At 45.2% G+C, this 24,880-nt stretch overlaps 2 protein-coding genes and 1 long non-coding RNA gene across 5 annotated transcripts in view; 1 reads left to right on the plus strand and 2 right to left on the minus strand.

The window, feature by feature from the left end:
* Nucleotides 1–24,880, plus strand: part of LOC127531378 (uncharacterized) — a 124,107-nt gene that overhangs the window by 81,298 nt on the left and 17,929 nt on the right. The gene's annotated exons all lie outside the window — the stretch shown is intronic.
* The window catches only part of LOC127531371 (uncharacterized), a 61,822-nt gene that overhangs the window by 30,180 nt on the left and 6,762 nt on the right, over nucleotides 1–24,880 (minus strand). The window lies entirely within an intron of this gene.
* Nucleotides 17,726–24,880, minus strand: part of LOC110972953 (uncharacterized) — an 82,098-nt gene continuing 74,943 nt past the window's right edge. Inside the window, exons 13-15 of one of the 3 annotated variants that reach the window (XM_051940544.1) lie at nucleotides 18,123–18,246; nucleotides 17,875–18,006; nucleotides 17,726–17,796 (exon numbers count right to left, since the gene is read on the minus strand). In XM_051940544.1, coding sequence (XP_051796504.1) covers nucleotides 17,728–17,796; nucleotides 17,875–18,006; nucleotides 18,123–18,246 — 325 coding nt within the window. In that variant the 3' untranslated portion in view covers nucleotides 17,726–17,727. Of the gene's footprint in view, nucleotides 17,797–17,874; nucleotides 18,007–18,122; nucleotides 18,247–24,880 lie in introns of those variants that run through there. The other 2 variants (XM_051940546.1, XM_051940545.1) reach the window with 2 other exon arrangements.

Genomic DNA, 24,880 nt, shown 5'->3' on the forward strand with positions numbered 1-24,880 from the left:
GTTTGGAAAACAGTGGATTTGTCAAGCCGATTTTTTTTCGGTCCCCATTCATTTCTATGGGATTTTTTGCGCTGTTTTTTGCGAATAATTCTGCGAAAAAATGACGAATTTCTTAGAAAAGTCATAGCACACTATTCCCGATGAAGCCGCACGTTTTGATATATAATTTATTTTGGTTTTCTCAAAGGCCTAGGACGAGTTACGAATCGAAAAACGGCGGAAGTTGAAGAAAATATAATAAACGCAGCAGGAGAACAATAGTGGCTCGGGCTGCATGCTGCAGCCCCGAGCCCCTAACTAGACAATTCCCGCTCGCGGAAATCGTGGGAGGGGCTCGGGATGTGTGCATGTCCGGAGAGGCGTATTTATTCTAACGGCTGTGTGAAGCTGAGAGGTTTTGGTGATATTTTCTGGTCCGTCACAGACTTTTATTTTAAAATTGTGCTGTGCTTTTATTTTCAAAGGCAGAGACATGAAGATCTCACCTGGTCAAAATTTGGATTGGAGATACTCTAAAGGCTGTGTGAAGCTGAGAGGTTGAACTGGCAAATTGTGCTGTGCTTTTAATTTGAAAGGCAGAGACAGGAAGGTCTCACCTGGTCAACATTTTAATTGGAGTTACTGTAAAGGCTGTGTGAAGCTAAGAGGTTTAACTGGTGTTTTCAGGCCCATCGCAGGCTTTTATTTAGAAATTGTGCTGTGCTTTTATTTTGAAAGGCAGAGACAGGGAGATCTCACCTGGTCAAAATTTGGATTGGAGTTATTGTAAAGGCTGTGTGAAGCTGAGAGGTTTAACTGGTGTTTTCAGGCCCATCACAGGCTTTTATTTTGAAATTGTGCTGTGCTTTTATTTTGAAAGGGAAAGACATGAAGATCTCACCTGGTCAACATTTGGATTGGAGTTACTCTAAAGCAGGGGTGTCAAACTCAGTTCCTCGAGGTCCACTATCCTCTATGTTTTAGATGTTTCCCTGTTCCAACACACCTGATTCAAATAATCAGCTCATCATTAAGCTCAGCAGAAGCCTGATAACGAGCCTGATCATTTGAATCAGGTGTGTTGGAACTGAGTTTGACACCCCTGCTCTCAAGGCTGTGTGAAGCTGAGAGGTTTCAGTGATTTTCAGGCTGAAATGCAGCTCCTGTGGAGGTATTGGGTGTGAAGGTGGGTGTGGCACACCAATGAGTCTGTGTGTGTGCGTGCGAGCATGCCTGCGCGTGTGTAAGGGCGGTTGCTATGGGCCCCCATAGCAACGGTGCCTGCCACAGACAGCAGAAAAGTGCTTCTCAGCAGCACCGCGCAACGTCTCGTTCTGGCGCTAATTGTGGGCGAACCGTTAATGCGAGCTGAAAACTAAAATGACCGTGAGCGAGAGGAAGGCTGTGGCTATCCATAGATATGATTATTTTCCAAATATTGAGAGAAATGACCGAGTTACAGCGATTTAAAAAACACTGTCCCTCCATGAGCCAGATGATTCAGTTTACATTGGTTCTTATGGGGAGAACGGTGCAACTTTGCTCTAAACTGCTGCCTGCCATTTCACTTCAGAAAGAGCTAGATCTTCAAACTTGGATTCATTTGAATCCCAGGAAAACTGTCTACAATCTGACCAAATTTCATTCTCCTAACATTTATCGTTTGGTCGTGAGGGCGATGCGATCGTGAAATTTTCAGGCGGATTTTTCTCCTCTCCTCCACTCTACCAACTGACATGCCGCACTCTCACCAGAGCAGATTTTGAGAATTTTCACTTTTTTGAGGACTCACTGACGAAAAACTATAAATCTCAGCCTGACATAAACTACATTCCTGCGAAGACAAGAAACATCACTGCGTTTTGATGGTTAAATGAAGTTTCTAGGTGACCGTATGGCGAAGCAGTGGCGTTTGGAAAAAAGTGGATTTTTTGAGCCGAATTTTTTCACTCCCCATTCATTTTCTATGGGACTTTTTTCGCAGTTTTTTGCGAATAATTCTGCGAAAAAATGACGAATGTCTTAGAAAAGTCATAGCACACTATTCCCGATGAAGCCGCACGTTTTGATATATAATTTGCTTTGGTTTTCTCAAAGCCCTAGGACGAGTTAGCGACCAAAATTCGGCGAAAACGTGAAGAAAAAATGATATTGGGGTAGTAATGGAAATACTAGACAATTCCCGCTCGCGGAAATCGTGGGAGGGGCTCGGGATGTGTGCATGTCCGGATCTCACCAGGTCAAAATTTGAATTGGAGTTACTCAAAAGGCTGTGTGAAGGTGAGAGGTTTAACTGGCAAATTGTGCTGTGCTTTTATTTTGAAAGGCAGAGACAGGAAGATCTCACCTGGTCAAAATTTGGATTGGAGTTACTGTAAAGGCTGTGTTAAGCTGAGAGGTTTAACTGGCAAATTGTGCTGTGCTTTTATTTTGAAAGGCAGAGACAGGAAGATCTGACCTGGTCAAAATTTGAATTGGAGTTACTCTAAAGGCTATGTGAAGCTGAGAGGTTTAACTGGCATTTTTTGGTCTGTTGCAGGCTTTTATTTTGAAATTGTGCTGTGCTTTTATTTTGAAAGGCAGAGACAGGAAGATCTGACCTGGTCAAAATTTGAATTGGAGTTACTCTAAAGGCTATGTGAAGCTGAGAGGTTTAACTGGCATTTTTTGGTCTGTTGCAGGCTTTTATTTTGAAATTGTGCTGTGCTTTTATTTTGAAAGGCAGAGACAGGAAGATCTCACCTGGTCAAAATTTGAATTGGAATTACTCAAAAGGCTGTGTGAAGCTGAGAGGTTTAAGTGGCGTTTCCAGTCCGTCGCAGGCTTTTATTTTGAAATTGTGCTGTGCTTTTATTTTGAAATGCAGAGACAAGAAGTTCTCACCTGGTCAAAATTTCGATTGGAGTTACTCTAAAGGCTGTGTGAAGCTGAGAGGTTTAACTGGCAAATTGTGCATTAAAGTAATTTTGAAAGGCAGAGACAGGAAGATCTGACCTGGTCAAAATTTCGATTGGAGTTACTCTAAAGGCTGTGTGAAGCTGAGAGGTTTAACTGGCAAATTGTGCTTTAAAGTAATTTTGAAAGGCAGAGACAGGAAGATCTCACCTGGTCAAAATTTGGATTGGAGTCACTCTAAAGGCTGTGTGAAGCTGAGAGGTTGAACTGGCATTGCCAGCCTGTCGCAGGCTTTTATTTTGAAATTGTGCTGTGCTTTTATTTTCAAAGACAATGACAGGAAGATCTCACGTGGTCAAAATTTGGATTGGAGTTACTGTAAAGGCTGTGTGAAGCTGAGAGGTTTAACTGGCGCTTTCCAGTCTGTCATAGGCTTTTATTTGGAAATTTTGCTGTGCTTTTCGTTTGAAAGGCAGAGACAGGAAGATCTCACCTGGTCAAAAATTGGATTAGAGTAAAGGCTGTGTGAAGCTGAGAGGTTTAACTGGCGTTTTCCGTCTGTCGCAGGCTTTTATTTTGAAATTGTGCTGTGCTTTTATTTTGAAAGGCCGAGAAAGGAAGATCTCACCTGGTCAAAATTTGGATTGGAATTACTCTCAAGCAGAGGTGTCAAATTCAGTTCCTGGAGGACCACGATCCTCTATGTTTTTGATGTTTCCTTCTTACAACACACCTGATTCAAATGATTAGCTATCATGAAGCTCAGCAGAAGCCTGATAACGAGCCTGATCATTGGAATCAGGTGTGTTGGAACTGAGTTTGACACCCCTGCTCTAAAGGCTGTGTGAAGCTGAGAGGTTGAACTGATTTTCAGGCTGAAATGCAGCTCCTGTGGAGGTATTGGGTGTGAAGGTGGGTGTGGCACACCAATGAGTCTGTGTGTGTGCGTGGGAGCATGCCTGCGCGTGTGTAAGGGCGGTTGCTATGGGCCCCATAGCAACGGTGCCTGCCACAGACAGCAGAAAAGTGCTTCTCAGCAGCAGCGTGCAACCTCCCGTTCTGGCGCTAATTGTGGGCTAACCGTGAATGCTAGCTGAAAACTAAAATGACCGTGAGCGAGAGGAAGGCTGTGGCTATTCATACATATGATTATTTTCCAAATATTGTGAGAAATGACCGAGTTACAGCGATTTAAAAAACACTGTCCCTCCATGAGCCAGATGATTCAGTTTACATTGGTTCTAATGGGGAGAACGGTGCGACTTTGGTCTAAACTGCTGCCTGCCATTTCCCTTCAGAAAGAGCTAGGTCTTCAAACTTGGATTCATTTGAATCCCAGGAAAATTGTCTACAATCTGACCAAATTTCATTCCCCTAACATTTATCGTTTGGTCGTGACGGCGATTCGTTCCTGAAATTTTCAGGCGAATTTTTCACCTCTCCTCCACTCTACCAACTGACATGCCGCACTCTAAACAGAGCAGATTTTGGGAATTTTCACTTTTTTGAGGACTCACTGATCAAAAACTGTAAATCTCAGCCTGACATAAAATACATTCCTGCGGAGAAGAGAAAAATCACTGCGTTTTGATGGTTAAATGAAGTTTCTAGGTGAATGTATGGCGAAGGAGTGGCGTTTGGAAAACAGTGGATTTTTCAAGCCGATTTTTTTCAGTCCCCATTCATTTCTATGGCACTTTTTTCACAGTTTTTTGCGAATAATTCTGCGAAAAAATGACGAATTTCTTAGAAAAGTCATAGCCCGCGACTCCCGAAGAAGCCGCACGTTTTGATATATAATTTGCTTTGGTTTTCTCAAAGGCCTAGGACGAGTTAGCGACCGAAAAACGGCGGAAACGTGAAGAATAAAAGATAAAAGAGAATAATAAACGCCACAGGAGAACAATAGTGGCTCGTGGCTTCGCCACGAGCCACTCTCCTCCCATTGCTTTGCAATGGAGAGGAGAGTGGCTCGTGTCGAAGCCCGAGCCCCTAACTAGACAATTCCCGCTGGTGCGGAAATCGTGGGAGGGGCTCGGGATGTGTGCATGTCCGGAGAGGCGTGTTTATTCTAACGGCTGTGTGAAGCTGAGAGGTTTTGGTGACATTTTCCGGTCCGTCACTGGCTTTTATTTTGAAATCGTGCTGTGCTTTTATTTTGAAAGGCAGAGAAAGGAAGATCTCACCTGGTCAAAATTTGGATTGAAGTTACTGTAAAAGCTGTGTGAAGCTGAGATGTTTAACTGGCGTTTCCAGTCTGTCGCAGGCTTTTATTTAGAAATTGTGCTGTGCTTTTATTTTGAAAGGCAGAGACAGGAAGATGTCACCTGGTCAAAATTTGGATTGGAGTTATTGTAAAGGCTGTGTGAAGCTGAGAGGTTTAACTGGCTCTTTCAGGCCCATCACAGGCTTTTATTTTGAAATTGTGCTGTGCTTTTATTTTGAAAGGCAGAGACAAGAAGATCTCACCTGGTCAAAATTTCGAATGGAGTTACTCTAAAGGCTGTGTGAAGCTGAGAGGTTTAACTGGCAAATTGTGCTTTAAAGTAATTTTGAAAGGCAGAGACAGGAAGATCTCACCTGGTCAAAATTTGGATTGGAGTTACTATAAAGGCTGTGTGAAGCTGAGAGGTTTAACTGACATTTCCAGTGTGTCGCAGGCTTTTATTTTGAAATTGTGCTCTGCTTTTATTTTGAAAGGCAAAGACAGGTAGATTTCACCCTGTCAAAATTTGGATTGGAGTTACCCCAAACCAGGGGTGTCAAACTCAGTTCCTGGAGGTCCACTATCCTCTGTGTTTTAGATGTTTACCTCTTCCACCACACCTGATTCAAATGATCAGCTTATCATGAAGCTCTGCAGAAGCATTATAACAAGCCTGATCATTTGAATCAGGTGATTTGGAACAGGGAAACATCTAAAACATAGAGGATTGGAGTTACTCTAAAGGCTGAGTGAAGCTGAGAGGTTTAACTGGCGTTTCCAGTCCGTCACAGGCTTTCATTTTAAAATTGTGCTGTGCTTTTATTTTGAAAGGCAGAGATGGGAAGATCTCACCTGGTCAAAATTTGGACTGGAGTTATTGTAAAGGCTGTGTGAAGCTGAGAGGTTTAACTGGCGTTTCCAGTCCGTCACAGGCTTTTATTTTAAAATTGTGCTGTGCTTTTATTTTGAAAGGGAAAGACAGGAAGATCTCACCTGGTCAACATTTGGATTGGAGTTACTCTAAAGCAGGGGTGTCTCACTCAGTTCCTGGAGGTCCACTAGCCTCTATGTTCTAGATGTTTCCTTCTTACAACACACCTGATTCAAATGATTAGCCATCATTAAGCTCAGCAGAAGCCTGATAACGAGCCTGATCATTTGAATCAGGTGTGTTATAACTGAGTTTGACACCCCTGCTCTAAAGGCTGTGTGAAGCTGAGAGGTTGAACTGATTTTCAGGCTGAAATGCAGCTCCTGTGGAGGTATTGGGTGTGAAGGTGGGTGTGGCACACCAATGAGTCTGTGTGTGTGCGTGGGAGCATGCCTGCGCGTGTGTAAGGGCGGTTGCTATGGGCCCCATAGCAACGGTGCCTGCCACAGACAGCAAAAAAGTGCTTTTCAGAAGCAGCGCGCAACGTCTCGTTCTGGCGCTAACTGTGGGCTAACCGTGAATGCTAGCTGAAAACTAAAATGACCGTGAGCGAGAGGAAGGCTGTGGCTTTCCATAAATGTAATTATTTTTCAAATATTGTGAGAAATGACCGAGTTACAGCGATTTAAAAAACACTGTCCCTCCATGAGGCAGATGATTCAGTTTACATTGGTTCTTATGGAGAGACCGGTGCGACTTTGGTGTAAACTGCTGCCTGCCATTTCACTTCAGAAAGAGCGAGATCTTCAAACTTGGATTCATTTGAATCTCAGGAAAATTGTTTACAATCTGACCAAATTTCATTGTCCTATCTCTTATGGTTTGGTCGTGAGGGCGATGCGATCGGGAAATTTTCAGGCGAATTTTTCACCTCTCCTCCACTCTACCAACTGACATGCCGCACTCTAACCAGAGCAGATTTTGAGAATTTTCACTTTTTTGAGGACTCACTGATGAAAAACTGTAAATCTCAGCCTCACATAAAATACATTCCTGCGAAGACAAGAAAAATCACTGCGTTTTGATGGTTAAATGAAGTTTCTAGGTGACCGTATGGCGAAGCAGTGGCGTTTGGAAAAAAGTTGATTTTTTGAGCCGATTTTTTTCACTCCCCATTCATTTCCTATGGGACTTTTGTCGCAGTTTTTTGCGAATAATTCTGCGAAAAAATGACGAATTTCTTAGAAAAGTCATAGCCCGGGATTCCCGATGAAGCCGCACGTTTTGATATATAATTTGTTTTGATTTTCTCAAAGCCCTAGGACGAGTTAGCGACCGAAAAATGGCGGAAACGTGAAGAAAATATAATAATAAACGCAGCAGGAGAACAATAGTGGCTCGTGGCTTCGCCACGAGCCACTCTCCTCCCATTGCTTTGCAATGGAGAGGAGAGTGGCTCGTGTCGAAGCCCGAGCCCCTAACTAGACAATTCCCGCACGCGGAAATCGTGGGAGGGGCTCGGGATGTGTGCATGTCCGGAGCTGGGCAGGAGAGGGTTATTTTTTGGTCCGTCACAGGCTTTTATTTTGAAATTGTGCTGTGCTTTTATTTTGAAAGGCAGAGACAGGAAGATGTCACCTGGTCAAAATTTGGATTGGAGTTACTGTAAAGGCTGTGTGAAGCTGAGAGGTTTAACTGGCATTTCCAGTCTTTCACAGGCTTTTATTTAGAATTTGTGCTGTGCTTTTATTTTGAAAGGCAGAGACAGGAAGATCTCACCTGGTCAAAATTTGGATTGGAGTTACTGTAAAGGCTGTGTGAAGCTGAGAGGTTTAACTGGCATTTCCAGTCTTTCACAGGCTTTTATTTTGAAATTTTGCTGTGCTTTTATTTTGAAAGGCAAAGACAGGAAGATCTCACCTGGTCAACATTTGGATTGGAGTTACTGTAACGGCTGTGTGAAGCTGAGGGGTTCAACTGGTGTTTTCCGGTGTGTGGAAGGCTTTTATTTTCAAAGTGTGCTGTGCGTTTATTTTGAAAGACAGAGAAAGGAAGATCTGACCTGGTCAATATTTGGATTGGAGTTACTCTATAGCAGGGGTGTCTAATTCAGTTCCTGGAGGTCCACTATCCTCTGTGTTGTACATGTTTCCTTCTTATAACACACCTGATTCAAATGATTAGCTATCATTAAGCTCAGCAGAAGCCTGATAACGAGACTGATCATTTGAATCAGGTGTGTTGGAACTGAGTTTGACACCCCTGCTCGAAAGGCTGTGTGAAGCTGAGAGGTTTAACTGATTTTCAGGCTGAAATGCAGCTCCTGTGGAGGTATTGGGTGTGAAGGTGGGTGTGGCACACCAATGAGTCTGTGTGTGTGCGTGGGACCATGCCTGCGCGTGTGTAAGGGCGGTTGCTATGGGCCCCATAGCAACGGTGCCTGCCACAGACAGCAGAAAAGTGCTTCTCAGCAGCAGCGTGCAACGTCTCGTTCTGGCGCTAAGTGTGGGCTAACCGTGAATGCTAGCTGAAAACTAAAATGACCGTGAGCGAGAGGAAGGCTGTGGCTATTCATACATATGATTATTTTCCAAATATTGTGAGAAATGACCGAGTTACAGCGATTTAAAAAACACTGTTCCTCCATGAGCCAGATGATTCAGTTTACATTGGTTCTAATGGGGAGAACGGTGCGACTTTGGTCTAAACTGCTGCCTGCCATTTCCCTTCAGAAAGAGATAGGTCTTCAAACTTGGATTCATTTGAATCCCAGGAAAATTGTCTACAATCTGACCAAATTTCATTCCCCTAACTTTTATGGTTTGGTCGTGAGGGCGATGCGATCGGGAAATTTTCAGGCGGATTTCTCTCCTCTCCTCCACTCTACCAACTGACATGCCGCACTCTAACCAGAGCAAATTTTGAGAATTTTCACTTTTTTGAGGACTCACTGATCAAAAACTGTAAATCTCAGCCTGACATAAACTACATTCCTGCGGAGACAAGAAAAATCACTGCGTTTTGATGGTTAAATGAAGTTTCTAGGTGAACGTATGGCGACGCAGTGGCGTTTGGAAAAAAGTGGATTTTTTGAGCCGATTTTTTTCACTCCCCATTCATTTTCAATGGGACTTTTCTCGCAGTTTTTTGCGAATAATTCTGCGAAAAAATGACGAACTTCTTAGAAAAGTCATAGCACACTATTCCCGATGAAGCCGCACGTTTTGATATATAATTTATTTTGGTTTTCTCAAAGCCCTAGGACTAGTTAGCGACCGAAAAACGGCGGAAACGTGAAGAAAAAGAAAAGATAAACGCAGCAGGAGAACAATAGTGGCTCGTGGCTTCGCCACGAGCCACTCTCCTCCCATTGCTTTGCAATGGAGAGGAGAGTGGCTCGTGTCGAAGCCCGAGCCCCTAACTAGACAATTCCCGCACGCGGAAATCGTGGGAGGGGCTCGGGATGTGTGCATGTCCGGAGCTGGGCAGGAGAGGGTTATTTTTTGGTCCGTCACAGGCTTTTATTTTGAAATTGTGCTGTGCTTTTATTTTGAAAGGAAGAGACAGGAAGATCTCACCTGGTCAAAATTTGGATTGGAGTTACTCTAAAGGCTGTGTGAAGCTGAGATGTTTAACTGGAATTTCCAGTCTGTCGCAGGCTTTTATTTTGAAATTGTGCTGTGCTTTTATTTTGAAAGGCAGAGACAGGAAGACCTCACCTGGTCAAAATTTGGATTGGAGTTATTGTAAAGGCTGTGTGAAGCTGAGAGGTTGAACTGGTGTTTTCAGGAACATCGCAGGCTTTTATTTTGAAATTGTGCTGTGCTTTTATTTTGAAAGGCAAAGACAGGAAGATCTCACCTGGTCAACATTTGGATTGGAGTTACTCTAAAGCATGGGTGTCAAACTTTTTTCCTGGAGGTCCACTATCCTCTATGTTTTAGATGTTTCCCTCTTCCAACACACCTGATTCAAATAATCAGCTCATCATCAAGCACAGCAGAAGCCTGATAACGAGCCTGATCATTTGAATCAACATTTGGATTGGAGTTACTGTAAAGGCTGTGTGAAGCTGAGAGGTTTAACTGGCAAATTGTGCTGTGCTTTTATTTTGAAAGGTAGAGACAGGAAGATCTCACCTGGTCAAAATTTGGATTGGAGTTATTGTAAAGGCTGTGTGAAGCTGAGAGGTTGAACTGGTGTTTTCAGGCCCATCTCAGGCTTTTATTTTGAAATTGTGCTGTGCTTTTATTTTGAAAGGCAGAGACAAGAAGATCTCACCTGGTCAAAAGTTGAATTGGAGTTCCTCTAAAGGCTGTGTGAAGCTGAGAGGTTTAACTGGCAAATTGTGCTTTAAAGTAATTTTGAAAGGCAGAGACAGGAAGATCTCACCTAGTCAAAATTTGGATTGCAGTTACTATAAAGGCTGTGTGAAGCTGAGAGGTTTAACTGGCATTTCCAGTCTGTCGCAGGCTTTTATTTTGAAATTGTGCTCTGCTTTTATTTTGAAAGGCAAAGACAGGAAGATCTCACCTGGTCAACATTTGGATTGGAGTTACCCCAAACCAGGGGTGTCAAACTCAGTTCCTGGAGGTCCACTATCCTCTGTGTTTTAGAGGTTTACCTCTTCCAACACACCTGATTCAAATAATCAGCTTATCATTAAGCTCAGCAGAAGCCTGATAACGAGCCTGATCATTTGAATCAGGTGTGTTGGAACTGAGTTTGACACCCCTGCAAAAATGGCTGTGTGAAGCTGAGAGGTAGATCTGATTTACAGGCTGAAATGCAGCTCCTGTGGAGGTATTGGGTGTGAAGGTGGGTGTGGCACACCAATGAGTCTGTGTGTGTGCGTGCGACCATGCCTGCGCGTGTGTAAGAGCGGTTGCTATGGGCCCCCATAGCAATGGTGCCTGCCACAGACAGCAGAAAAGTGCTTCTCAGCAGCAGCGCGCAACGTCTCGTTCTGGCGCTAATTGTGGGCTAACCGTTAATGCTAGCTGAAAACCAAAATGACCGTGAGCGAGAGGAAGGCCGTGGCTTTCCATAAATGTAATTATTTTCCAAATATTGTGAGAAATGACCGAGTTACAGCGATTTAAAAAACACTGTCCCTCCATGAGGCAGATGATTCAGTTTACATTGGTTCTTATGGAGAGAACGGTGCAACTTTGGTCTAAACTGCTGCCTGCCATTTCACTTCAGAAAGAGCTAGGTCTTCAAACTTGGATTCATTTGAATCCCAGGAAAATTGTCTACAATCTGACCAAATTTCATTCCCCTAACTTTTATCGTTTGGTCGTGAGGGCGATGCGATCGGGAAATTTTCAGGCGGATTTCTCTCCTCTCCTCCACTCTACCAACTGACATGCCGCACTCTAACCAGAGCAGATTTTGAGAATTTTCACTTTTTTGAGGACTCACTGATCAAAAACTGTAAATCTCAGCCTGACATAAAATACATTCCTGCGGAGACAAGAAAAGTCACTACGTTTTGATGGTTAAATGAAGTTTCTAGGTGAACGTATGGCGAAGCAGTGGCGTTGGGAAAAAAGTGGATTTTTTAAGCCGATTTTTTTCACTCCCCATTCATTTTCTATGGGACTTTTTTCGCAGTTTTTTGCGAATAATTCTGCGAAAAAATGACGAATGTCTTAGAAAAGTCATAGCACACTATTCCCGATGAAGCCGCACGTTTTGATATATAATTTATTTTGGTTTTCTCAAAGCCCTAGGACTAGTTAGCGACCGAAAAACGGCGGAAACGTGAAAAATAAAACGGAATAATAAACGCAACAGGAGAACAATAGTGGCTCGTGGCTTCGCCACGAGCCACTCTCCTCCCATTGCTTTGCAATGGAGAGGAGAGTGGCTCGTGTCGAAGCCCGAGCCCCTAACTAGACAATTCCCGCTCGCGGAAATCGTGGGAGGGGCTCGGGATGGGTGCATGTCCGGAGCTGGGCAGGAGAGGGGTATTTTTTGGTCCGTCACAGGCTTTTATTTTGAAATGGTGCTGTGCTTTTATTTTGAAAGGCAGAGACAAGAAGATCTCACCTGGTCAACATATTAATTGGAGTTACTCTAAAGGCTGTGTGAAGCTGAGAGGTTTAACTGGCAAATTGTGCTGTAAAGTAATTTTGAAAGGCAGAGACAGGAAGATCTCACCTGCTCAAAATTTGGATTGGAGTTACTGTAAAAGCTGTGTGAAGCTGAGAGGTTTAACTGACATTTCCAGTCTTTCACAGGCTTTTATTTTGAAATTTTGCTGTGCTTTTATTTTGAAAGGCAAAGACGGGAAGATCTCACCTGGTCAAAATTTGGATTGGAGTTACTCTAAAGGCTGTGTGAAGCTGAGAGTTTTAACTGGCATTTTTTGGTCTGTTGCAGGCTTTTATTTTGAAATTGTGCTGTGCTTTTATTTTAAAAGGCAAAGACAGGAAGATCTCACCTGGTCAATATTTGGATTGGAATTACTCAAAAGGCTGAGTGAAGCTGAGAGGTTTCACTGGCGTTTCCATTCCGTCGCAGGCTTTTATTTAGAAATTTGTCCTGCTTTTATTTTGAACGGCAGAGACAGAACATCTGACCTGGTCAAAATTTGGATTGGAGTTACTCTAAAGCAGGGGTGTCAAACTCTGTTCCTGGAGGTCCACTATCCTCTATGTTTTATATGTTTCCCTCTTCCAACACACCTGATTCAAATAATCAGCTCATCATCAAGCACAGCAGAAGCCTGATAACGAGCCTGATCATTTGAATCAGGTGTGTTGGAACTGAGTTTGACACCCCTGCCAAAATGGCTGTGTGAAGCTGAGAGGTTGAACTGATTTTCAGGCTCAAATGCAGCTCCTGTGGAGGTATTGGGTGTGAAGGTGGGTGTGGCACTCCAATGAGTCTGTGTGTGTGCGTGCGACCATGCCTGCGCGTGTGTAAGGGCGGTTGCTATGGGCCCCATAGCAACGGTGCCTGCCACAGACAGCAGAAAAGTGCTTCTCAGCAGCAGCGCGCAACGTCTCGTTCTGGCGCTAATTGTGGGCTAACCGTGAATGCTAGCTGAAAACCGAAATGACCGTGAGCGAGAGGAAGGCTGTGGCTTTCCATAAATGTAATTATTTTCCAAATATTGTGAGAAATGACCGAGTTACAGCGATTTAAAAAACACTGTCCCTCCATGAGGCAGATGATTCAGTTTACATTGGTTCTAATGGGGAGAACGGTGCGACTTTGGTCTAAACTGCTGCCTGCCATTTCACTTCAGAAAGAGCTAGGTCTTCAAACTTGGATTCATTTGAATCCCAGGAAAATTGTTACAATCTGACCAAATTTCATTCCCCTAACATTTATCGTTTGGTCGTGAGGGCGATGCGATCGTGAAATTTTCAGGCGGATTTTTCACCTCTCCTCCACTCTACCAACTGACATGCCGCACTCTAACAGAGCAGATTTTGAGAATTTTCACTTTTTTGAGGACTCACTGATCGAAAAACTGTAAATCTCAGCCTGACATAAAATACATTCCTGCGGAGACAAGAAAAATCACTGCGTTTTGATGGTTAAATGAAGTTTCTAGGTGAACGTATGGCGAAGCAGTGGCGTTTGGAAAAAAGTGGATTTTTTCAGCCGATTTTTTTCACTCCCCATTCATTTTCTATGGGACTTTTTTCGCAGTTTTTTGCGAATAATTCTGCGATAAAATGACGAATGTCTTAGAAAAGTCATAGCACACTATTCCCGATGAAGCCGCACGTTTTGATATATAATTTGCTTTGGTTTTCTCAAAGCCCTAGGACGAGAAGCGAATCGAAAAACGGCGGAAACGTGAAGAAAAAATATAATAAACGCCACAGGAGAACAATAGTGGCTCGTGGCTTCGCCACGAGCCACTCTCCTCCCATTGCTTTGCAATGGAGAGGAGAGTGGCTCGTGTCGAAGCCCGAGCCCCTAACTAGACAATTCCCGCTCGCGGAAATCGTGGGAGGGGCTCGGGATGTGTGCATGTCTGGAAAGGCGTATTTATTCTAAAGGCTGTGTGAAGCTGAGAGGTTTAACTGGCGTTTTCCAGTCTGTCGCAAGCTTTTATTTTGAAATTGTGCTGTGCTTTTACTTTGAAAGGCAAAGACAGGAAGATCTCACCTGGTCAAAATTTAGATTGGAGTAAAGGCTGTGTGAATCTGAGAGGTTTAACTGGCGTTTTCCGGTCTGTCGCAGGCTTTTATTTTGAAATTGTGCTGTGCTCTTATTTTGAAAGGCAGTGACAGGAAGATCACACCTGGTCAAAATTTGGATTGGAGTTACTGTAAAGGCTGTGTGAAGCTGAGAGGTTTAACTGGCGTTTCCAGTCTGTCGCAGGCTTTTATTTTGAAATCGTGCTGTGCTTTTATTTTGAAAGGCAACGACCGGAAGATCTGACCTTGGATTGGAGTTACTGTAAAGCAGGGGTGTGAAACTCAGTTCCTGGAGGTCCACTATCCTCTGTGTTCCAGATGTTTCCTTCTTACAACACACCTGATTCAAATGATTAGCTATCATTAAGCTCAGCAGAAGCCTGATAACGAGCCTGATCATTTGAATCAGGTGTGTTGGAACTGAGTTTGACACCCCTGCTCTAAAGGCTGTGTGAAGCTGAGAGGTTTAACTGGCGTTTCCAGTCCGTCGCAGGCTTTTATTTTGAAATTGTGCTGTGCTTTTATTTTGAAAGGCAAAGACAGGACGATCTCACCTGGTCAACATTTGGATTGGAGTTACTCTAAAGCAGGTGTGTCAAACTCAGTTCCTGGAGGTCCACTATCCTCTATGTTCTAGATGTTTCCCTTTTCCAACACACCTGATTCAAATGATCACCTCATCATCAAGCTCAGCAGAAGCCTGATAACGAGCCTGATCATTTGAATCAGGTGTGTTGGAACTGAGTTTGACACCCCTGCTCTCAAGGCTGTGTGAAGCTGAGAGGTTGAACTGATTTTCAGGCTGAAATGCAGCTCCTGTGGAGGTATTGGGTGTGGAGGTGGGTGTGGCACTCCAATGAGTCTGTGTGTGTGCGTGCGACCATGCCTGCGCGTGTGTAAGGGCGGTTGCTATGGGCCCCATAGCAACGGTGCCTGCCACAGACAGCAGAAAAGTGCTTCTCAGCAGCAGCGCGCAACGTCTCGTTCTGGCGCTAACTGTGGGCTAACCGTTAATGGTAGCTGAAAACTAAAATGACCGTGAGCGAGAGGAAGGCTGTGGCTTTCCATAAATGTAATTATTTTCCAAATATTGTGAGAAATGACCGAGTTACAGCGATTTAAAAAACACTGTCCCTCCATGAGGCAGATGATTCAGTTTACATTGGTTCTTATGGAGAGAACGGTGCGACTTTGGTCTAAACTGCTGCCTGCCATTTCACTTCAGAAAGAGCTAGGTCTTCAAACTTGGATTCATTTGAATCCCAGGAAAATTGTTTACAATCTGACCAAATTTCATTCCCCTAACATTTATAGTTTGGTCGTGAGGGCGATGCGATCGTGAAATTTTCAGGCGAATTTTTCACCTCTCCTCCACTCTACCAACTGACATGCCGCACTCTAACCAGAGCAGATTTTGAGAATTTTCACTTTTTTGAGGACTCACTGATCAAAAACTGTAAATCTCAGCCTGACATAAAATACATTCCTGCGGAGACAAGAAAAATCACTGCGTTTTGATGGTTAAATGAAGTTTCTAGGTGAACGTATGGCGAAGCAGTGGCGTTGGGAAAAAAGTGGATTTTTTGAGCCGATTTTTTTCACTCCCCATTCATTTTCTATGGGACTTTTTTCGCAGTTTTTTGCGAATAATTCTGCGAAAAAATGACGAATGTCTTAGAAAAGTCATAGCACACTATTCCCGATGAAGCCGCACGTTTTGATATATAATTTGTTTTGGTTTTCTCAAAGCCCTAGGACTAGTTAGCGACCGAAAAACGGCGGAAACGTGAAGAATAAAAGACTAGACAATTCCCGCTGGTGCGGAAATCGTGGGAGGGGCTCGGGATGGGTGCATGTCCGGAGAGGCATATTTCAACGTTTTCCGGTCTGTCGCAGGCTTTTATTTTGAAATTGTGCTGTGCTTTTATTTTGAAAGGCAGAGACAGGAAGATCTCACCTGGTCAAAATTTGGATTGGAGTCACTCTAAAGGATGTGTGAAGCTGAGAGATTTAACTGGCGTTTTCCTGTCTGTCGCAGGCTTTTACTTTGAAATTGTGCTGTGCTGTTATTTTGAAAGGAGGAGACGGGAAGATCTCACCTGGTCAAAATTTGGATTGGAGTTACTGTAACCCAGGGGTGTCAAACTCAGTTCCTGGAGGGTCACTATCCTCTATGTTTTAGATGTTTCCCTCTTCCAACACACCTGATTCAAATGATCAGCTTAATTAATAATGTAATTAGAGTAACAGGGTTGCGACAACCAATTAGCATAATTTACTTGTCTTAAAAGTTTTACTATATTGTCTGGAATATAAATCACTATTTTTTTCTTTTATTACTACCAGGTATCAAAACCACTGCCAGGTGAAATGTATGCACAGAGTGGGGGAAAATAATTTCTTCTGGCCATTGAGGGATGATCTTCATTGGTATCCCTTTGAGGATGTGCTGTCCCTCATTCCTCCTCCAGAGAATGTTACCTCACATCATATGGCCATTGCAAGAGAGGTGTGGGATGCTCTGGCCAGCCACGAAATTTAAACCTTGGACATCAGCTTTCTATGACATTGATCAGTTCATGACTACTTTTGACATCCTCATTCATTTTCATAGTTGTCTGTTTTTCATGTTTGACTATTGAATATTTGATCAGATCCAGTTGTGGTCTTAGTGACATGTTGATGTATCATTCCTACTCACTGATCCTTTATTGAAAATATGTTCATATCATACATTCCAGCTTGTTATAGTTACACCTATATGAAAGAGAAAACAGCAAAACCTAATATTTGAAATATATAGGAAATTGAATGATAGGCATTGCAGGTTAATACACAGCATAAGATGTTATTACACAACATTCCTGTGGTCCTGAGTATTTGTTTGTCAGCTTTATGTTGTGATCTATAATAAGAAATAATGCATCTATTCAACCCTGTTACTCTAATTTCAACCGTTACCAAATAATTTTTATTAAAATAATCTTAAATGATTTTCCCAAACTCATGAGGGTTTGACCTATTGTCCTTTTAGTGGTTTGAATGATTTAATTTGTAATAGATTTGAGCAAATATTTGCAATTAAATACAAAAAAAACATGCAAATATTGAAAAGTTGGGCATGCCAGAGTGCAAAAGTTGTTTAAATTAATAGAGGTCAAGTCTTAACTGAAATTAAATGATTATCCAATGTGCAAGTGGCCTTCTTTACTTAATGGTAAAGGATTTATTAAACATTTTTGAATAAAAAATATACTTTTTCAGGTTCCTGAGTATTCATAACAGGGTTGCACTATGCATGGCACACATCAAATAAAACATTTCATAAAAAGTGTAACTTTAAGGCTTGAGCTGGCCGAATCACATTATTTGATGGCTTCCTACCTGGTTTTCTTAAATACATGACAGAAAAAATATAAAATAAAGGGTAGATTTTTCAAGGTTAGGATGCCTAAATTGTCCTCCAATTCTGGAATGACCCATATACATAGAGAGAAAGACCGATATAACAATACAATACAATACAAAATACTGTACATGTAGTACTATTATAGGAACCAAAGAAGACACTTCAGACTTGAAATATTTTCATATATGTATACATTTTTATTTTAACATTTATTTATAACATTCATTTGAAGTCCCATTTTCTCCAGCCTTCTGGTGGTCTTCTGTGTTGTCTGTGGGTGTTAAAAGATCAAAATTAACTGGGAAAATTAAAATGTGAAACAAGTGCAAATCTGTATTGCGGTTTTTACCTGAGGCATGTCCCGTCGTAGCGGTGGAAGCAGATGTGGAGCTACAGCCGTTACCGGACCTATACAGGCCGTCGGCCGACACTGCACACTACACACCCCGCTCCCTCGACTACAGGAAGCCAAGTCCAAATTCTAAAAGGTGAAGAATCAAGAGTGGCAAATTAATATAAATTAGTTTGACATTTTTCTTGAATTAAGTAAATTGATGTGCACAATTAGAAAAAAATCTACTGAACACTTGCTCCTACCTGAGACATGCCTATGGGGAGGCTGTTGAGGATTTCCAAAAGGACTGGGCGTCCGAGAGGAGGGGACTTCTGGGAGGACGTCCGATCTCGCCACTGCACCTTCTGGACCCCCTCAGACCTGGAACTCAAAAACAGAACAAAACATACCAAGAAAAAACAACAGCAGCACAATGTGCCACAACACTGAGTCACATGAAAAATGTGTGACACAACTGTAAAATGGGACTGAACAGAATAGATTTCCAGCCAAGACCTTGAACCAAGAAAAAATTATTTCGAAAATGTAACTGGAGATGGGACAAAAGTACGACCATCATGAAATCAGTGTTGGCTGGTGAGGCTTTAGCCAGTCAAAATGCAATAGACCGGGCTGTGATAGCTATAATATGTTTGGAGAACACCTGACTGAACACATTTCTCAGGTTGGGAAATGTAAATGTGATCAATCACAGTGTTCTTGTCTGTGGTAGACTCTGTGATCAATTGGTTGTAGCCCCTGGACAGAAGTGCATCTCTTATGCTTTTTTTGCCTCTGGAAAGGAGGTCTTCATTGAAGTCACCACAAACAACAATGGGCTGGTGATCCATCAGTTCCAATGTGTCCAAGAGAGCGTTGAGGTTTGGCAGAAACTTTTGCAAACCAAAATCTGGGGGTCTATACACAGTAGCTATTAGCACTTTGACTGGGACCTCAACCTTCACGACCAGACATTCCAGATCTGTGACACGTACCATGCAGCTCGGCACCTCCGCCATCAGAGCGGTCCTGCAGTACACGGCAACACCACCCCCGGACTTTGCCGCCATGTCCCTGCACGTGGTGTAAGACGCCTGTCTGCTGCGGTGAAACACAGTGTATCCCTCCAGATCAAAGGACGAGGATACAGAGGACCCTGACAGATGTGTCTCGGTGAGACAAAGCACATCTGCCAACCTGAGTTCGTGATGCAACTTCAGGTCCACCATGTGAGATGGAAGCCCTTGGGTGTTATGATGTACGATTGTCACCTCTGCATCTGGTCGCTCCGTCCGGTTCAAGTGGTGCAACAGCGGAGTAACACTCTGGAAACTCGCGCTGCGCATGTCTTCGAAAGCTGTCGTAATGGCAGGGTCAGCATAGATCTTTGTCTCATCAAAGTCGGTGATGGTGAGACCTTGAAGAGAAGTGGTGCGACTAAGCGCCACATATGCCATGCCTGGCTGAAACATGCGTTTCAGGCTCACGACAGCCGACGTCACCGTCATTCCCTGAACTTTGTGGGCTGTACACGCAAAGGCCAGCTTGACGGGGAACTGACGTCTCACGACTCCGCCCTTGCGACCGATGCTCTCCTCGGATCTCTCGACGTACACCAAGTCGTCCGAGGGGCCCAGAAGCTTCTTGCGGAGAGTCTGTCCTGCTGTGGAATTGTCCAGCTTAAGTCCAAGGAACCTCACGACTTTGGGGTCACGTCTCTCAGGCAGAATGGTGGAGATGGTCCCAAAGGTTCCATTGACAAGGCCATCCTCCACGTTGAGATTCCTGATCAGCATAACTCTTGCTCCTTCAGCTGCCATTATGCTGTCAGGCAAATCTCTCTTGGTGCCTTTGATGTTGGGCACAGGCACCTTCCTGCCGGTAGCGACATCCTTCCTGTAGTCCTCGGCCGCTATTTTGACGTCCCCTTTAAGCAGGGAGGCCACGGTGGCTGCGTTGTGACCATCTACCTGCTTGTTGGTGGCAAAGACGTGTAGCGTTCCTGGCGGGCAATCTTTGCCGTCAGAGACGGCTCTCATGAGCAAGCCTCTGTCCGCAGCGCACAGAGGATCTTGCTTGCGCTTGACACGCAGTCGATTGAGGAGTTCGGCGAACGCTCGGTCATCCTTCTGGCGCATGATCTCCGTGAGGTTGACCATGGTGAAGCGCTCTCTCCAGAGATCGAACTCTGTCTCCTCGTAGACACAGAGCGGCTTGGCCCTGCCCAGCGGCGGCAGCTGGTAAAAGTCACCGACTGCAAGAACGGAAATGCCGCCAAAAGGTTTTCGGTTTCCTTTGAGCTGCTGGAATCGCCAGTTGACGTAGGCAAACAGCTTCTTGGAAACCATGGAAATCTCATCGATGATGAGAATTTCCACCGAAGACAAAGCTGCTCGAAGTTCATCAAGTGCATTGCCCAGGCCCTGGTACGGCGGTTCCAAGGACCTGGGAAGCTTGAGGACAGAGTGCAACGTTTTGCCCGCGATGTTAAAGGCTGCCGTGCCCGTGAAGGCAGTCAGAAGGACAGGGGGCTGGGACATGTCAGCTGCGTCCCGGAATCTCGGGAGCTGCCGCAGAATCCTCGTTGCTTCCTCATGAATGCACTTGATGACGTGGGACTTACCGCAACCAGCTCCACCAGAGACAAAGTAGTGGAACGGTTCTGGATCTTGGCCCCACACACGCCGAAGGCACCACTGGCGCACAGCGTAGAAGACGCACGCCTGGGTCTCGTTCAGACTCTGAAACATCTTGCGGACAAAGTCTGGACTTAACCGAGGCGCCTCGATTCGGGGGACGGGTTCACCGACATTCAGGTCTTCAAAGTCGGGCACGGCGTCTTCGTCCTGCTCCTCTGGGATCTTTTCACGGAGCTCAAGACACTCCTGCCGTTCCGCCTCAACCTCGGGTGCAAACGTGTTCCAAGCGTTGAGGACCGGACCGAACTGGACGTTCTGGAGTGCCTTATCCATGCCTGTGCCTCGTCCCTCGAATAGCTTCCTGTTGTGGTCCACAATGTCCTTGACGTCGCGTCGCGATTTGTAGAACTCTTCGTACGAGGTGCGACCCCCGTCGTTGAGTTCGTCGTCAGATCGGTGGGGGAGGTACAGCTTTAGCAGTCGTCTGAAATGTTTCTCTGGCGCCTTGGTCTCAGAGAAGCGCGCATATCGAATGACTGCTGGTTTTCCGGCTGTCCTCTTGGCAATATATCCTTTGTCACACAAAAGGGCAATGGCACTGGGGCCCTGTACTTGTTCGCCGTAGACTACCCGGTAGTCTGATGCAAACTCAGCCAAGCACATCCCCTGAAACTCGGGAGTCTTTGGTCTGAACAGGTACTTCTCAGGTACCCCCAACATCCAGACCTCTTCAGAGTCAGGTGCCATGTCCTTCAGGCGACTCATAGGAAGACTCATCTTCATGGCTTCCTCGTCCGTCGAGAGGAAAATCACAGACCGCGAGCACTTTTTCAGGGGCAAGCTGCACGTACGAGCCACTGCCTCCTGGGCGCTGACCTCTCTGTGCTTCGCATAGGCCTGCATGATCTTTCTCATTTCCTCACATTGGTTGAAGGCAGAATCTCTGCTGGTCTTCACGACCGAGTTCAGGAACTCGGTCATCTCGTGCTCCGGCTTGGTGATGTACGACATCATGTACATGGCACAGCAGTACTCGTCCAGGACGTACTGGATGTCCATGTTTGCGTTCCAAGCGCGGAGAAGGTCTGGGTTATACGCATTAACCCAACACTCGTTTGGCTGCCGCTTCAGCATGACCACGCTCCCGCTTGTCAGATTTTCGGCGCACTTCATATAGGCGTCGTGTTCGAAGTCGCATCGACGGAGGAGATCTGACAAGCTCTCGAAGGAGGCCTTCGGATCCATGAGGAGCTCTCTCAGGTGCCGAAGCTTTTCCTTTGCTTCCCTTTGCTGCCGACGGATCTGCTCCCTCCGTTCCTTCATCACCTCTTCCTGGTCTTGACCATCTTCCATTTCCACATCCGCAGCAAAGGGCTCTGTGATCCAGGTGATATCAAACGGCAGCTTGGGGAAGCCAAAACGACACGCCACGTTTCCCTTTCGGCAAGAGCCGGTGTGGTTCCTGCTGTGTACCTGAACCTCCGAGACGATTTTGTGGAGCTCCGGGTCCTTCTCAGGGTCAGGCATCTGGCAGGAAATGTGGCGGTCAATGAACCTGCATACGGTGTGGTCCAAGTCCTCGCCATACACAGGGGCGTCTTTGACCCACACTAGCATGTGAATGTGTGGGCTTCCGCGGGCCTGAAATTCAACGCGGTAAAAATAATCCTCCACCTCGCCGATGGGCCGCGCTGGTGAGAGGATCAACTTTGCCATAAGGGCATCCACGCGTTTTTCAAACATGCGCATTACGGTGACCGGGTTACTGCGCAAAATGTCACACTTGGCTTTCCAGTCCAGTTCGGAAAAGTCACCAAGTGTTTGTCCTTGCTGAGATTTGATGACCCCAATTATTTCAGGCCATCTCATCTCAGCTGCCGAAAAAGTCAAAAAGAACGTCGGTTTGCCGAGTTGCCTGAGCATAGCATGCAAATCTCTCAGGCTTTTATTCCAATATGCGGGTGTGCCTCTCAGAGGCTGCATAAATCGCATAGCCTCTTTGGCCTGAATTAATCTCTCCACCTCCTCTTTGTCCTGGAGCATGGAGTTTTTGATGGCACGCCCGTCTTTTGTGCGCATCTTTCCTTTGCGCATTTGTATCGACATACTTCCTCTCGCGAGGTTTGTCTCCGTTACAAACTGCGCAAAGAAAAGGTAAGTCTGGTCCTCGGCAAACCGCGTGTCTGCCCCGAAAAGCCTGGCGTTGAAGTATCTGCTGGGTGAAAGCTTGATGGGACGGTCTTCATCCAGCGTGTTCTCTCCCGTGGGAAACTGCACAGGGAACGCCATGGCTTCCAGTTTGGGGATTGCAAAAAATCCCACAGGTTTGTTGCCTTGGGCGGGGGCAACGCTGAAAATGCCATCTCCATAGGAAAGTATTTCCTGCGCAATGTCTGGTGGCTGCATGCAGGTGTCCAGAGCAAGTCCAGGTCTTAGCTCCTCCTGCTGTACGGTGGCTGTGTCTGCAGCTAAATTGGTCTGGTAGCTGTCAGACACTTGTAGCAGCTCTTGGTCCAAGATGTCTTCTCCCCACTGGGCAGCATCCATGAAGTCATGCTGAGAGTCTATGTCGTCAGCAGACTCCTCCAAGAGGGTTTCTCTCGTGACATCATTGGACAGGTTTTCCAGCTCAGTGCTTGGTGATGGCATGTCAGTATTGCGTCTTTGGTCGTCTTCTGGCCGACTCGTTCCTGCGGCTGACACAAAATCGGCCAAGACTGGCTCAGTGTAGCTATCAGCCGCCTCCAGCAGCTCCTCGTCGAGCATGCCGTCTTCTCCCCACTGCGCATCATCCGTGCACTCGTCGTCTGAGTCGTGGAGGAGGTTATGGAACGTGGCCTCTTGGTCAATGGTCACATCAGAATACTCAGAGTGCTGCTCTCTGAGTTTTTCCAGGGCTACCAGCACATTCTTCATGTTGACAGTGTAAAAGTGCTGGTAACCTTTGAATCGAATGTGACGCTTTAATTTCACCTGCAGTAGCTGTGCTTCTGGGAGGGGACGTGGAAGACTGTTGACAACGCTTTCCACTTCCGATGGAACGCACACGACAGCTCCGTGGACTGCTCGCTGCTGTCCTTTCGGTAAGGCGATGATTTTAGCAAACGGGAGGATTTTAGCGATGAGCTGTCTCTCCAGCACGTTGAGTTGGGCCAACTCCGGGGGAGTGGGTGCCAACTCTAAATTGTTAGCTACTGCATGTGTTGGCATCCTCCCACGGCTGAGGTGGCTGTCACAGTTGTGGCAGATCCACTCCTGCAGTCTCTCTGGTGGCATTGAGCAAGGGGAGGAGCACTCAGCGTCACAGACATGCACATATGTTCCAGTCAAGCAAGCCTGTGCCACGTCGACATTGGTGGAGTATTTAACTCTCTTGCATGACTTGACTTGATTTGGAAACATAGTCCTGTGGCAGACGGTACAGACGTATGTTGGTCCGTGGCTGATGGTCTCACGGAATGCTGCTATTGCCGCTGCCATCACTGAAGTGAGCACTGGCTGGCGAGAGGTTCCGAGCTGTCGGTATTTCCGCCTGATGCTCAGTGCTCGCTGCAACTTCTGACGCATGTCAGGATTGGCAGCCAACATGCGTCTTCTGAGCAGGCTACAACGCTGAATATGATGTAGCCTGAACTCTGGATCCTTCCTGTACCTCTGGACAAGATAATTTTTCTCCCTGTTCCGGAAGGCAGGATCCGTGCTGTACCTCTTGACACGATATTTTTTCTGCCTGTTCAGAATGGCTGGATCCGTACTGTACCTCTTAAGAACATCGTTTTTTTGCCTGTTCCGAAAGGCAAGATCCGTGCTGTATCTCTTGACAACATAGTTTTTTTGCCTGTTCCGAAAGGCTGGATCTGTGCTGTACCTCTTGACAACATAATTTTTTTGCTTGCTCCGAAAAGCAGAATCTGTCATGTATTTGTGTTTTACTTGGTTTCGCATTTTGATGATAAACTTGGCATAGTATTTTTTAGAAGACAAAAGCCGTTGTTCACGGTTCTTTTGCATACACTTTGTCTGTGCCTGAATTTTTTTCCTGCGAAATTCGGCACAGCTGGCATACCTGATTCTTTCACAAGTTTTTTTCCCAATTTTTTCTTTCACTTGTTCTTTTTTTCACATGCTCTCCTCTTGGCTTTTCGCCTCCGATCTTTGTTGAATTTAGAGAGCTTTGTTGCTTGTGGGACAGCTGAGGAACCTTTAACGTCCTCCTCAATTTTGACAGCCATCCCACTGTCTGCCTGGAATGCGGGGAGAGCAGGTTCAGACACTTCATGTTGAACCTCGGTTTCCGGGGATTGTTGAGGATGTGGGGCACTGGGGCTGTCAGTATGAAAAGATACCGGGACAAACTCATAACTAGCAGAGTCTCCACGGTC

This window comes from Acanthochromis polyacanthus, chromosome 20, assembly GCF_021347895.1.
Source record: "Acanthochromis polyacanthus isolate Apoly-LR-REF ecotype Palm Island chromosome 20, KAUST_Apoly_ChrSc, whole genome shotgun sequence".
In the NCBI taxonomy this organism is placed as follows: domain Eukaryota; kingdom Metazoa; phylum Chordata; class Actinopteri; family Pomacentridae; genus Acanthochromis; species Acanthochromis polyacanthus.